Source organism: Ananas comosus, linkage group 6 (assembly GCF_001540865.1).
Source record: "Ananas comosus cultivar F153 linkage group 6, ASM154086v1, whole genome shotgun sequence".
NCBI lineage: Eukaryota > Viridiplantae > Streptophyta > Magnoliopsida > Poales > Bromeliaceae > Ananas > Ananas comosus.
The window spans coordinates 11,957,852-11,972,610 of NC_033626.1; the positions used below are offsets into that span (position 1 = coordinate 11,957,852).

The following is a 14,759-nucleotide window of genomic DNA, read 5'->3' on the forward strand; positions in this document are numbered from 1 at the left end:
TTAAATCAACAGCATTATAAATTGGATTACAGCTAAATTAATTACCGCACTAGTTTTCTAGCTGAGAAATTCGAGCAAATTAAGTTTGATGCCACTTACTACGAAAAGAATTTAAATCAGCTTAGATCGAATGAATTAATCTCATTCCTTCTACAAGAACATAACCGCGCAAAATGGTGCTATATCCTTGTGCTCTCGAAAAAGCAAATTAAGCACCAGTGTACTTTTCGACATGCACAAGAGAAAAGGGTGAAAAGGTCAAAAAAAAAAAAAAAGTCAAAGGGCATATTTGTTTTCTTCTTATTCGCACGCGTTTATTCGACCTAGCTGTAAGCTCATTGAGCTGCTTCATCCACACTTTCGAAGAATGCTAAGTATCTTCGCGAACTCCTCTTTCTTCGACGGCGGAGAAAAGTCGGGGTGGTGGCGAAGAGCCATGCATGCGCCTATAAGCTCTCTTTACTGCATCAATATTTGCATTTCCACCATCCGTCTCTAGAGCAAATGACAAAAGGCTTGGTGGTTGGTACCCGAGATTCCAAATTCGAATCCTAATTGATTTATATTTCCAGCTAAATTTATTTTTAAATGAAATAAACGAAACGGGTAGCATGCATGCTTATCTCTCTAAAAAAAAAAAAAAAAAAAATCGTGCTTCCCTTATATCGAGTGCTATTGGACTTCTGTCAGTAGTGGTTGCTTCTTACTTTGTACTAGTTTTGGTTCACTTCTGCATTGTAAAGTTGTCTCCTAATTGTTGAGTAACAGACGGTGTAGTTTTTATATTGTAGAGTTTATCAAGGCATTGAAATAGCAATGAAAACATCCATTAGCGAAACAAGGTGAAAGGGTGGTTGGGAACAAGCGATTTTGCGTACTAACTAATAAATAGAGGTTTGTGAGAAGGTGAGTTTAATATATATATATATATATATATATATATATAATATAGTACAGTTACAATACTATCAATAGCCACACTATTTTCTAAGTTTTCTGTCGATTTAGATCTATCTCTATAAATTATTTTCAGCCCGGCCGTTAAGTAATTATTCAACATCACCCATCTGACTTAATTTTAGAAAATCACTATCATCTTAATCGACATTCCTTCATCTAAGCTACTGAAAATTATGAATAGCATCAAATAACTGTGCTATTAATAGGTATAGTACCAGGTTCGATCGATCCCTAGAGCCAGTGACAAGGAGGGATTTGGTGGTTGGTACCGTAGACCCAAGTTCAAATCCTATGTTGATTCACATTCTAGCTAGAGTTTATTTCTAAATGAAATAAACGAAGCGGGTAGATGCTACTACCCAATCTCTCAAAAAAAAAATAGCCTACGTTACGCCTATTATTTTTATATATATATAGAGTCGGCTATTATTACTTTTATGAGTATTTACTTTCTTATTTACTTATAAATTTTCAGCATTAGATTTATTTTATTTAATCATTTTCATCGCGTTTAGATCATATTATTATCAACTACCGCTACTCAATCCTAGTGAGGACATATCAATTTTAAGTGGGGACACTATCATCCTAACCACATATTGCCATCAGATCAACGGATGTTGAATTTCATGAGTACAGAGGTCTAATACTCATAAGGAGTATAGTAGCCCCAGCTGCTATATGAGTCCGGCTACATACTTTTATTGGTATTTACGTTCCTGTATTTACTTATAAGTTTCTCAGCCCTTAGACTTTATTTCTATTAATCATTTTTCATCCGTATAGATCATACTATTTAACAACCTACGCAGTTCAACCCTATGTGGACCGCTATCATAACAGTATCAGTAGCCCGAAGCCTAATATATAATATATATATATATAGTTTATATATAAAGAGTTAGTATTCTATAATTCAATAGAGTTTGAGCTGGAATACTATCAAATAGTATTTGAATTCATTTTGCTTATAGATTTTTTAGCTGTTTAGATCTACACGTTGATCATTTTCATGCATTTAGATATACTTAGTTCAACCAAGCAACACCACCCACTTCAATCCGCTAAAAGGGTACCACCACTAATCCTGAGGGGCCCACTATATCTTAACCCTATAACTTTTCATCAATGAGTTAAAAATCGATAGGAAAATAGCCTTAATACTATTAATATCATTGGTATTCTAGTTCAACATCTTAATTGATAATATACAAATAGTGTCTTATATCAATAGTACTTACTATCAACTTTTTACTATTAGATTATTACTATTTTTTACTAACCCTCAACGAATCCTAATTATCAATTGGCTAAAAATGTTACGGTAGCAAAACACTACTTTTTTTACTGTTTAAAAGTATTCTAGCACAACTCTCTTCTCTTATATTATATATATATTATATAGATATATATATATGAGAGAGAGAGATGTCGAGAGAGAGAAGAGAACTAGTTGGTAATACTATTAATATCACCAATGATTTGGTAGCTATAATTTTTTGCCCTTAATTAAAAAGATAGTGGCGGTTAGAATTGTATGTGGGCCCTCTAGGTTGAGTGGGGGTTGGTTGTAAGTAGTTTTAATTCTAACGGCGATGAAAAATGATAAAAAAGTAAATCTAATGCGCAGAAAACTTGATAGTACAAAATGCTTCGTGCTATCGATAGTATATCCTGCCAGACTCATATATATATAATATTATATATTAATATATATTATATATATATAGAGTCTGGCTACTATACTCTTACTAGTATAGAGACTCTTGTACTCATAAGTTTTTGACGTTAGATTCACCCTTTAATTATTTTCATCGCTTAGATTATACTTATTCAACCAACCACCACTCTAACCCTAGGGGGACTATAACCTAACTCGTAACTACTTTCATCCTAACCGTATATTCTTCATCTAGACGGCGAAACTTATAAATATAAAGGGCTTGATACTCATATAAGTATAGTAGCCCCACTATATATACTATACTATAATATAATAGAGCTAGGCTACTATTCACTACTCTATATATATACCGAGCTCCGTGGTACGTTATAGTGGTGGTTTCGATTTTAGGGTAATAGGGACGTTTCAAATCAACGATCCACACGTTTAAACTTGAATCTAGGGTATTTAAAAATTTCTAGAAATAAAATTTTATATTTTTTGACATAGTTTATTTTTATGATCAAAACTTATTTCAAATTATCAATTTCAATGGCTATTTATGACGAGTTGGAGTTTAACGTGTAGAAGATTTACAATTTCTTTCAAATTATTGAAAGAAATTCTTTAAAATATATAGATTAAGGTCTTTAACATTCTTGATCTTGAATTAAAAGTCGGCTGATGGCTCAAATTTTAAAGATTATTCAATCATCCACCGTCCATTTTGATATAATTTACTTTACTAAGTAAAACAAAAAAAAATATCGAAAAAAACTAAATTTTATTCCCTAAGAAATTTACTATATCCTAGATCATATAAGATAAACAATATTCGCAAAAAACTAAATTTATATTCCTAAGGACATTTATATATCCTAGATTCATATTTTAACGGTGGGATCGTTGATTGAACGCCCTAAGATGCGATAATAACAAATACGTATAGTACCGGAGCTCGGTACTATAGTAAGTATAGTAGCCTAATTATATATATATATATATATATAATATATATATATTATTACTATACTATCACTATGCTATCGGATGGGAGTACCAATAATCGCTTAATGTTATTGATATTTTCAGTGTTGGATGAAATATATTGCGGTACTTAGAATGATAGTGGTCCTTAAGGGTTGAGTGAGTGGCTGGTTGAATAGTGTAATTTACTGGGTGAGAATAATCAAATGGTAGATCTAATGACAGAAAATTCGATAGTATCAAAAGTTTGACAGTATCGATAGTATAGTAGTCGGACTCATATATATATATATATATATATATATATATATATATATATATATATTAGTCTTATTTGGATAAAACCCACGTGATTATTTTTTTTAGAAAGTAGGAACACAAAACCTACATGATAGTTAATTAATACAGTTTATGTCCATTTGGAGACTCTCTCAAGCGATATTGTTTCAACTTTTTGGGATTTAGAAGAAGTCCTAAAGAGATATATCACACGCTTTTGTAAAGGATGCTTATTTCCCTTTACTTTTAAAACAGCTTTTCTATTCGTAAAAATACAAAATGACAAGTTAAAAAAATTGAAGTGAAGCATTTGTATCATAAAAAAAAAAGAAGGTGTTTTTGGTCCCGTAGATTAGAAAGATCTAATTAGTTGAGTGCTCCTGCGTGCTGTAGCGGAAAGCTATTTTAAGTGGCTATCCAAAAAAAGTTATTGATGCTTTTTAAAGAAGAGAAATTCTCTTCAAACAGCATACGGTTTGCAGAAGTTTTAGAACGTTTAATTAATCAGTATAGATACTTTCGAAACGAAATACATCTAAATATACTTTGCAAATATTAATTATTATATTCCCTGTGTTCTTAATTTACTATCATACTCAATCTATAAGAGTTCAATTGGTAATATAAAAATAAAAACAGCTTGTTAGCCGGCCCAGAACTTTCTTAAAAATAATTGTTGACCAATGTTCTTCCGTATGGTTATAATAATACTTCATGTAAAACACTGATTTGTCGATGGTTTGATTGATACCTAACTTTAATAGGGATACCTAACCTGACAAAACTTTAATGGGGAGCTTCTCAACTGTGTCTCAGTGGGGAGCTTCTGATGATTCGTTGCAACGAGTCAGTTTTATTTTTATCCAATTATTAGGCAAAAAAGAAAAAAAAAAAAAAAAACGCTAAAGAAAAACTATATAACTCTTTGGATAGAAGAAAAACCGATGCGTACATGACAGCAAATTGACGGCTCCTCTTCAGTGTACGTATATACGAGAATATATAGTATTGTTTTACTTAGGATTTTGATCACACATAAATTAAATGTTCACGTGCGAAGTTGGTTGAGCAACACGTTACGTTAATTTTCAAAACAACGAAACTGATTTGTTTGTCCTGCAGTTGATTGCTACAAACCAAATTAAGTTAAATTATTATGATTGGATTCTGCTTAAGTATGACATAAAACAAAATTACAAAGTATAAGCCAATTCCAACTGTGATAATTAATTTTTTTTTGATCGTATACTTCCAAATATTTGATCGAAATTCGCTGGAGATCTCGTCGTTCCTCGATGAATTAATTAACATGGTCTTGAGCATGAGAAACTTCGGGGAAAATCAAATTAAAGTACGTAGCGCTCCTCTCTCGATCCATTAAAATATAATGAAAACTTTGTCCATTCTATTTGTTGCTTATCATTTTGCATGTTTATACCAAAGCTTTACTAGTAATTTGCATCAATCCTATGCCAACTAGGTTTTCCAATTGGCTACAATACAATTTTTTGTCAACACAAACTTCCAAGCCATTTGGTCTATGATTCAATAATTTTAATTGCCGTCCAAAATCTCAATAAAATCCACTCCTCTTATTACCTACAAAATTTGAATCAATCAATAACACTCCTCCGATAAAATACTCTAAGACACTTTTTTTTGAGAAAAGGTAGCAAAATACTCTAAGAAACTTAAAATTACCACCTAGGTAATAGGATTCTTGAACATCTAGCTGTTTCTTTTTGTCTCCTCTCTCCCTCTTTTTCCTTGGTTTCACCCCCTCCATTTCTCCTGCATATGAATATATATATATATATAGGCCATTAACTGCTTCTCCCAACTCATACACTAACAACTAATGTATCCTTTGAAAGATACAAGTTGTAGCTTTGGCCTTAGATTGAGCTCATGTGGTGCAATCCCCACAAGAAGATGCAAGCTCATGAACACAATCTCATGCAAAGCCGTTAACTTGGCTATGAATGGAGCTAAGACCAACTATTACAAGGTTCTCTCCCTCGAGTCCGAGACCGTTACCGTGGAAGAGATAAAGAAGGCATACAGAAGCATGGCTCTGAGGTACCACCCCGACGTTTGCCCTCCTTCGAGAAAGGAAGAGTCCGCAAAGATGTTCGTGGAGCTCCATCGAGCTTACGAAACGCTGTCGAACCCGGTTCTCCGCGAGGAGTATGATAGCAAGATGAGATCATCTGGAAATCATAAGGCGGGGAGGTCGGAATTCTCAAGAGAAGTGTGGGAGGCACAACTTAGCGGACTAAAAGTAAGATCGGACCAAAGAGAGAGATCGAAGAACTCATTTCGTTAGAGATCAAAATGAATTTAATATTGATTTAGGCGACAATTATTTTTTGTTGTACCTTAATTTGTTGTACTATATCTGTGTTCATAGCCTTACTATCTTATCTTTTCTTTCTCCTTACAGGATTAATTATTCTGTGAAAAATTATAAGGGAAGCTCTATGTTTAGCAAATTTGAATTTTCGATCAGAGGTGCATCCAATTATCTTAATTACTAATTTGAGGAAAACATGCACATATGCATGGTTATGTGAATTAAAGCTTATATGCTGTATTAGATATTATATATAAATGCATGGTATATAATACTCTGTTTTATTAATAGTTCAACAACTCATAAAAACTACGTACAGAAATAATCTCGATTTTTTTTTTGAATTAATCTTTTCCTTATGATGCTTATAAATTCTTTAATTCATTTGATACAACACAAAGTATATATACCCCCGAAAAAAAAAAAAAAAACTCAACGTATGAAAATTAGTCTTAATTTCCACGTTGCATTAATTTCGATCGTCTACACCTCCCGTACGTATACACTACTGTATATATTTATGAAAACTAGAATATCAGCGCACGAGGCCGAGGTAACTCGTTCGCTCGTGCGCCTTTCGCACGTGCGCGGTGCATGCGTCACCCTACGTTCACCGGCGCCAAATTCCCCTCGTACCCGCTAACGTGCGCCGCCCCGTTCTCCTCGCTCGGCACGTGCGAGCAACTCCCCGCGGCCTCCACCTGCTCCCGTGCCACCACGGCCGTTAACTCCGTTGGCGCCATCGGATGCTGGTGCACCAATCACGAAACAGCACACGTTTTGAGTCGATCACGGCCGTAGAATGGCTGTAGATTAACGAACGGTGGAGATACCACTACGTACCTGGATCAGAGGGAACGGCGCGGATGGGATCAGAGCGGAGAGCAGCTCCGTGGAGGTGTACGCCTGCTGCCACGTGTCCTCCCGGCCGCTGACGTGGCACCCCGCCACGCGCGGGTCCATCGGTAGGCCCCCCGCGCCTTGCGAGATCGCGTAGATCCCGTGATCCCTGCCGCATCCAAATCGAATCCGAGCCATTAAATATTCAGATCTCCCCGCTCGATCATAGCCGTGTGATTCCGAGTGAAAGCGCGTTACGCGGGAATAAGGTGTACCTGAGGGACATCAACGGATCTGATCCGACGAAGATCTGATGGCCAGGATTCGCCGCGCCATCTAGGACCCACTGCACCGTCTCGCTCCCGTACGCGCTCGGGATACCATCTTGGTGCGGTTGCATGTACATCTGCACGAGTTTTAAAGTTTGCGGATCCGCGCCACGTAACCAATGTGCGTTATTAATGCGAAAAAAATCACGTTGCGTGTATATATATGCGCGTGGTGTAACTTTAATTCGTTAATAAAGCGTTTATTACATATACCTGCATGCCCGACGTAGAGGGGTCGTAGGAGGCCATGTGATTACTCAACAAATATTTCTACAATAAAAAGAAAAAGTTAAGAAAAATATTAGCAGCTTTATTTATGAATATTTAGGTGCTCATTTGGCACATAAATATGTAAGTTAATTAAGGTTCAAAATACATATTGGAGTGTATACTACGTTGCATTATGAGTTTGTATATTTTTGAGTGTAGCAATTATTTCACATCGAAGGGTTGTGAAGTGAAAGTAATGACCTATTATGTGTTGATTGTGCCGTTAATTGAAAGAAAATACTATAAGTTTTCAAAGATTTTGTGCCATATTTGGACTCAAGTTTCGTTAAAAAAAAAAGATGATAAATATAGAAAAATAAAAAGGACCAACCTTTCTTTCGGTAACGCGGTTCAGGGACTCCATGAGGAACTTCTCACATGATTCAACCTCATTCATAGATGTGATGCAAAGTGGGTCGGGCTCAAATAATCTGATTATATTCATCAAAGTTTAAAAAAAAACAAAACAAAACAAAACATTAGAAATTAAATCATAATTTACACACAAATTAAACGACATAAAATATGTAGTTACTCTGTTTTTTATAATCATCAAAAGTAACCTTAATCGCTCCTCCGATAGCTGCAGCTGCTGTTGATATCTACTGATCTCTTGTTGTAGCTCCTACAAGTAGAATGATCAAATAAAAGATTATTATAAAAATATAAAATATTATTTATATTTTCTAGCAATTTAAGATTTTAGAAATTAAGTAACAGTTATATCACAAGATCCGTAGAATCAAATTATTACCTCTATGTTGGAGTTCACTGTTCCGGGACTGATATGTAGAATCATTTGCAAGGGGAGCATGCGGAGAATTATTTATTGTCAGGATAATTAATCACAAAGTAAATGGAGCAGTCGCGCGAAAAAAGGCGAAAGGAAAGGTAAAATTTTGTGATGAAAATTGTGAAAGGATTACGTACTTCGCTACTTGCGCAGCCATTTCGCTCTCGCACTTAAGCTGTTTAAGCGTCTTAATCAAATACTACATTGGTGCATGGAAAAATGGTTAAAATTTTTGTTTTGTATTTTTATTTGCTTTCTTATAACTAAGAGAAGGGAAAAATGATAGTGTAGAATCTTACATCTCGGTTTTGGATAACTCTGCATAAAAAACATATATAACAAAATAAAAAAGGATAAACGTTAAAGAGCAAATTCAAAATAAAAATTGTGTTAATAGCTATTGAAGGAAAAAAAAAAAAAAAAAAACTATGATCTTACCCTCCTCTATCATGCTCGGGGAGATTAATATATCTAGCAAGCACATCCTCAATCCTAATTAAACACACACACACACAAAAAAAAAAAAAACATCTTACTTTTCATTCCAACATATATAAAGTATCATAACAATTCAGTAGAAAATGATCTTTTAATTATTTTATCGCATTTTCTTTTTGGTGCAAGAACGTAAAGCGAATAATTCGTAGCGGTGCATTCGATCGATCGACACGACCTGCGCCGGCCTGAGAAATGGCTGAGCCTGCCGGAGGGGGAGAACATGATGAGCGCGATGTCGATGTCGCAGAGGACGGAGAGCTCGTAGGCCTTTTTGATGAGACCATTGCGACGCTTCGAGAAGGTCACTTGGCGATTAGTGTTGTTCTCTATCTTCTTTATCTGGAGCTTTACTCGACCCATGATCCAAGAAAAGGCATTAAACTAAAAGCAGGGGGTGATTGGAATTTTGAGGAAAGGAACCAAGAAGGGTAAAAGCCTAAAAAAAGAGAGAAAAAATTGATTAATTAGGATTGAGAGAAAAAAAAAGGAAAAAAAAAAAGAAACACTCTTAGAGAGAGAGAGAGAGAGAGGAGGGGATGCGAGAAAAGAGGAGAGAGAAAGAACGAGAGGGATTTTAGAAGCTGCGATGTCGGGGGTGGATTTTGGTACGAGTAAATTGGTGGGTCCAGCGGGTTTAGCTGGCGATCCGCGAACAAATATTTGGTTCGCTTCTCCATTGGGATTTTGACGCGTGTCCGAACAGGGGGGAGTGAGGGCGAACTTTTTACCATGCTCCGGAGCCACCACGTCACCGTGGACCATAACTGAAAACAGTACAAGTTCTTCGTAATATAACATGCATGGCATTACAGAGATTCTTGGACAAAAATTTAGTGGACATAGTCTCCAAATATAATAGTTTGGAGATTGTTTAGATTGGTGCCATATGGCAATCTGTATTCATCTCAATCGTCCAAAAAAAATATCAGTTTTAATAGACTAAAATATTTAAAAATTTTATTTTTATTGGGGGATTGAAATAAGCTCGGCTTACCACATGGCGTCGATCTGGACAATCCCCAAACTATTATGTTTGGAAACTATGTCCATCAAATTTTTGTCCCTCATATTGTATTTCTTTTAGTAGTCACACCACATTAATTATATTCAACCAATTAAATTTTTTTAGAAAAAGCATAGTAAAAATAATTTTTATGTTTTGTTTAGCTTTTCATCCATTTGATTGGAAAAGAATATTTTTTAAAAAAAGTTGTTTTTCCAAATTCGAAGTGTCTTTATTTTTTCTAGAAAAAATTTAGAAAGCGAAAATACTAGTACTTTATAAAACTTGAATTTTTTAAAAAATATTAGTTTTTTTTTAAGAACCAAATTGACAAAAATCTTAAACAAAGATTTTTTAAAAAAAATATTTTTTTAAAAACAATCGTAACATTCTGAATAATCAAATAGCCTTTAACATAAAAAATGCTTGGTTTATCTAGTCCTCTTATCTATCAAAAAACTAAAAATTAATGATTAAATTACAACATTTTTTTTTTATTAGAAAGACATATTTAGAGAATGCTTGTTTGGCAAGAAGTGGGGATATGCTGAAATTCGAACAAATTTTATGACGTGTTTGGGAATTATTATTTTGTAGCTTCATACTCTTGCATGATCTAATATGGAATAAAATGAACAGCTTTGTTAAAAAAAAAAAGTGAAATTGTATTTTGTGTAACGAACAAACTAGTAGATTAAAATTCGTAAAATGGGCCTTCACGTGATAAATAATTGATATATATATATATATAGAGAGAGAGAGAGAGAGTTTGGCTATGATGCTTGTAAAAACACCAACTCTTGGTGTTTGTGAATTTTTTACCGTTAGATTTATGCTTTTGATCATTTTCACCCGTTAGATTGTCCTGTTCAACCAACCACCCACTCAACCCTAGGGGTCCCACATTATTCTAACTGTACATCTCTTAATCCAATGGCCAAAAATCTACGAGCATCAATAATTTTATATTTTAAAAATATAGAAGCTCAATTTTATATATATATATATATATATATATATATATATATATATATATATATATAACATAAATATATTTTATATTATTGTAAAAACTGAAACCAGTTGTTATAACCAGAATAATAATACCAACTTTTCTAAATAATAATAAGGGATCTCTAGAAAAAATTTGGAATGTGTCAGTTATAATAAAAAAAATTATCTTTTAAATTTTTTTCTATATTTTTTTGGAGTAATCAAACCGAGAGAAAATTGCATATACGGTGTAGTCCACAGCTGACGTTGTGACTCTGGCCCAGGTTAATCACCCGGCCCGGTTTAATTGGACCGGCGCGAAACGTGCGCGCGTGTGTGTGCGTGTGAGAAAGAGAGAGAGAGAGAGAGAGAGAGTATAAAACCTCTCATCACCTCAAAACTCCTCCCCCTTCATCCACAAGCTCGCAGAGTTTGAGATAATAGAGAGAGAAAGAGAGGGAGAGAAATGCCCATCGCCACTCTATCTCTAGCGGCTTCAAACCCTCGCCTCTCTCTCTCCCAAACCCTAAAACCCCTCACCGTTCTCCCCAAATCCCTCTCCTCCCCCCTCCCCTCTTCACCCCCTCCCTCTCCCTCTCCCTCTCCCTCTCCCTCTCCCTCCTCCTCGTCGTCGTCGTTGTCGTCATCGTCGTCGTCAGATGCCGCATCCTCTTCTTCTTCGTCGTCGTCGTCCAATTCGTGTTTGGGGTCGATCTCTCTGAGCAGGAGGAAGCTTCTCGCGGCGGCGGGGTGTGGGGTTTTGGCTTCGATGGTGGCGGCGGCGTCGGAGGCGGAGGCGACGCGGATCGAGTACTACGCCACGGTGGGGGAGCCGCTCTGCGACATGAGCTTCGCCAAGTCGGGGCTCGGCTTCTGCGACATCGCCCTCGGCACCGGGGTTCAGGCCCCACGAGGAGAGCTCATCAATGTGAACTCCCATTTCTCATTATCTCTTCTTCTTTTCTTGTTGTAAATTTGGTTTAATTTTGTGTTATCAAGAAATATATCATCTAATTATCACTTGGAAGAGTTGGACATGTTACTCAATTTATGCTGGAATTAGGGTGGAAGTTTATGTGTTGAGATGTTATTATAATTGGGTGAGATTAATTGCTCATGCTTAAGTTTGTGATCTTGTTAGGCTAGATTAGACCCGAGAAGTGTTACGTATATTCTTGGACTAGACTTGTTAAATAAATTCTCCGACTATTTCCTATCAGATCAATCTTTCGACCGGGTTACATGATATTACAGTAAATTCTAGACCCCTTTGGTTATTGGAGATTATAGTTTCAAATTCTCGCCATCCATATTTAATGAGTCAAATTCCCGCATTAGAACTCCATGAATCAAATACTTATCGCATCTCGACTTCACGTGCCTGTCGTATCAATCATATAAGTGAGCTGGAGTGTTTAATATATTCTTGGACCGTCGCCTTCCAAAGCTTCATGTGCCTTAGATTTAGCTCTTGATGCATGCTCTTAAGAATATAGTGGGATGATTAATAGCATTTTTCTGCCTTTTTCAGCTATGTGTAGTTATATTTTAACTTTGTTTGAAATGAGTACTCTTGATTTGGCAGATTCACTATACTGCAAGATTTGCGGATGGGACTGTGTTTGATAGTAGTTATAAGCGAGGAAGACCACTCACAATGCGCATAGGTGTGGGGAAGGTATCTTTACTAATTATTCTCTTTAATTCTCTACATTTTAACTAGTTCTCATATTTTGTTAATGCATTGATTCAGAATAGCTCGTAATGTTGGCAGTCGGTATACATTCTTCAGTTTTTTTTTGACTTGATCGTCATCTTTGTGCTGCATTATGCTTTTGTTTGAACTTACGAGATTCAAACTGTTGATTGGTAGTATGTTTCTGTTTCTAGTTAATGTTATTTGGGCTTAAACTCGCTGCATTCGTGAAATTAAAGAAATTGGCAATCAATTTGCCAGATCAATGCCCATTTTACTGTGAACGGACCGAACCACTTTTGGACATTACTTACTTGATTTGAATGGCGATGTTAGTGAAGGCGGTTTTTATGCCTATTGTTCAAGACATTGGATAGCACATACATGTTAAATGAAACAAACTTAAATAAAGAATCACGAAGTTTTTATTCAGGTCGAAAACAAAGTCCAACTCCGTTTGCACTCTCTCATGAAATATTTGCCATGGATACTTCTCGACAGGTCCTCCGAGGCCTTGACCAAGGGATTCTTGGTGGTGGCGGTGTGCCACCAATGCTTGTTGGTACGTCCTAAAGCCTTTTTCCCCCTCTTTATTTTATGCTCATTTTCCCTTTCTTATATAAGTCGCACTTTCTTTTTTTCCTTATATTTGTTGTAGGGGGGAAGCGTAAACTTATGATACCTCCAATGTTAGCCTATGGCCCTGAACCAGCAGGTTGCTTTTCAGGTACAGGGGAGCTTTATGCAAATCTTATTGCCTCTATTTAACATTAAATTTTGTAAATCATGATAATTTCTTTCATTTTACTGTTTACTTTGCCAAGTTAATCTTCAGAGAATCCGTTGTCTAACAGGGGACTGCAACATTCCTAGCAATGCAACTCTTCTCTATGACATCCTTTTTGTTGGAATATACAAGTGAGCGTCGGCACTTGCAACTCATGGTGTTTGGCATTTGAAGGGACCATGGTAATAACTTTAAGGTTGACATTTTGATATCCTCACAATTTTGCCTTTCTTATAGGTCTCTTCTTATACATGTCTTCAGCTAAAATGTCCACTCGCGACGTATTTGTGTTATTCATTTGTTCATCTTTTTCGCACATAGGGGTGTATCTTTATGCGGAACAAAGTACTAGTGTTAGAATGTGGAAGCAAATATCTTCAACGGAGTACCGGAGCATCAAAACTTCCTGCTGAGAAGGTTGGCTCACAAGGATTATTGTGTTATCTGGTGCAGAAAATGTTGACGAACATGGCCTCTTTCAGTCAGAAGAAACGGCTCTTCAGAGTTATGTAATTTGTACATGTTTATAGAGCAGCATCTTCTCTTTTATTTTGCAATCATATTTTCACCCCCAGGCATCGACTGCATACGACATTGACAACGACTACCTTCTTTGCTTTGGATCCTGCAACTTGGAAGCAACCCAAAAGACCTAAATAAAGAAGGAAAATCATACAGCAGTTCTAATTATAATTTCAATGAGAAATGCAAATACTCTTTACTCTATTCAACTCTTTATCTTGGACGATACATGGTTCTTCATTTTTCACTCATCACCCGGTGATGGTATTTTGTTTATCGGTTCATAGACAATGATATCTAGCTGATGGACGATAGCAGAAACTTTCCAAGTATAAAAACAATTCATCCAATTCTCTCTCTCTCTCTCTCTCTCTCTCTCTCTCTCTCTCTCTCTCTCTCTCTCTCTCTCTCTATATATATATATATGTATATATATATATATATATATATTGAGGGAAAGGTATATATATATATATACTACGAGAAAGGTAGCAAGCTATTCGCTTTGCTCCTTTATTAAAAATAATCTAAGCTAGAAATATAAAGTATTTAACATTTTAACTTAAAACCTCAAGCATCAACTATCAAACAATTTGCCAACTGCCCTAAATACAGTTGATAATTCTTACTGTATATTAGGTATCATGTTGTGTAGCAGCATACAGATCATTTAAGGTTCATCAACCTGAAAAAGAGGATAACATTCGGCAATATGCAAATACAACATATATAAGACGAATCCGGCTACTATATTATTGATAGTACCGAGCTCTTGGTACTATCGAG

The 14,759-nt window shown here is 35.7% G+C and overlaps 3 protein-coding genes across 5 annotated transcripts; 2 read left to right on the plus strand and 1 right to left on the minus strand.

Annotated features, from left to right (window-relative positions):
* LOC109712136 (chaperone protein dnaJ 20, chloroplastic-like) lies at nucleotides 5,748-6,338 on the plus strand. Its single transcript, XM_020235561.1, has 2 exons — nucleotides 5,748-6,170; nucleotides 6,333-6,338. Exons 1-2 carry the CDS (start codon nucleotides 5,748-5,750, stop codon nucleotides 6,336-6,338), a joined length of 429 nt encoding a protein of 142 aa, XP_020091150.1.
* On the minus strand, nucleotides 6,599-9,391 carry LOC109712017 (agamous-like MADS-box protein AGL104). Its single transcript, XM_020235434.1, has 11 exons — nucleotides 9,148-9,391; nucleotides 8,913-8,966; nucleotides 8,774-8,792; nucleotides 8,612-8,673; nucleotides 8,436-8,463; nucleotides 8,245-8,306; nucleotides 8,013-8,112; nucleotides 7,625-7,681; nucleotides 7,358-7,488; nucleotides 7,086-7,251; nucleotides 6,599-6,991 (listed from the first exon to the last, which is right to left on the minus strand). Exons 1-11 carry the CDS (start codon nucleotides 9,330-9,332, stop codon nucleotides 6,842-6,844), a joined length of 1,014 nt encoding a protein of 337 aa, XP_020091023.1. The 5' UTR covers nucleotides 9,333-9,391; the 3' UTR covers nucleotides 6,599-6,841.
* On the plus strand, nucleotides 11,380-14,182 carry LOC109711198 (photosynthetic NDH subunit of lumenal location 4, chloroplastic). 3 transcript variants are annotated; one of them, XR_002216533.1, is made up of 6 exons: nucleotides 11,380-11,896; nucleotides 12,554-12,646; nucleotides 13,166-13,226; nucleotides 13,323-13,391; nucleotides 13,519-13,647; nucleotides 13,773-14,182. XR_002216533.1 is itself a non-coding variant. In XM_020234126.1 (6 exons), exons 1-5 carry the CDS (start codon nucleotides 11,435-11,437, stop codon nucleotides 13,584-13,586), a joined length of 753 nt encoding a protein of 250 aa, XP_020089715.1. In that variant the 5' UTR covers nucleotides 11,380-11,434; the 3' UTR covers nucleotides 13,587-13,633; nucleotides 13,773-14,182. The 3 variants fall into 3 exon arrangements, 2 of the variants coding, with proteins under 2 accessions (XP_020089715.1, XP_020089716.1); XM_020234126.1 differs by having other exon boundaries at nucleotides 13,519-13,633; XM_020234127.1 differs by lacking the exon at nucleotides 13,773-14,182 and having other exon boundaries at nucleotides 13,098-13,226; nucleotides 13,519-13,633.

What these genes read in the sequence shown, in the direction of transcription:
- LOC109712017 (XM_020235434.1), bottom strand. Translation starts at nt 9,332, where the DNA reads ATGGGTCGAGTAAAGCTCCAGATAAAGAAGATAGAGAACAACACTAAT. An exon ending in CCTCTACGTCGGGCATGCAG is followed by an intron (nt 7,489 to 7,624) that starts GTATATGTAATA and finishes AAACTCGTGCAG; the next exon opens with ATGTACATGCAACCGCACCA. An exon ending in GATCCGTTGATGTCCCTCAG is followed by an intron (nt 7,252 to 7,357) that starts GTACACCTTATT and finishes TGGATGCGGCAG; the next exon opens with GGATCACGGGATCTACGCGA.
- LOC109712136 (XM_020235561.1), top strand. Translation starts at nt 5,748, where the DNA reads ATGTATCCTTTGAAAGATACAAGTTGTAGCTTTGGCCTTAGATTGAGC.
- LOC109711198 (XM_020234126.1), top strand. Translation starts at nt 11,435, where the DNA reads ATGCCCATCGCCACTCTATCTCTAGCGGCTTCAAACCCTCGCCTCTCT. An exon ending in CACGAGGAGAGCTCATCAAT is followed by an intron (nt 11,897 to 12,553) that starts GTGAACTCCCAT and finishes TTGATTTGGCAG; the next exon opens with ATTCACTATACTGCAAGATT. An exon ending in TGTGCCACCAATGCTTGTTG is followed by an intron (nt 13,227 to 13,322) that starts GTACGTCCTAAA and finishes TATTTGTTGTAG; the next exon opens with GGGGGAAGCGTAAACTTATG.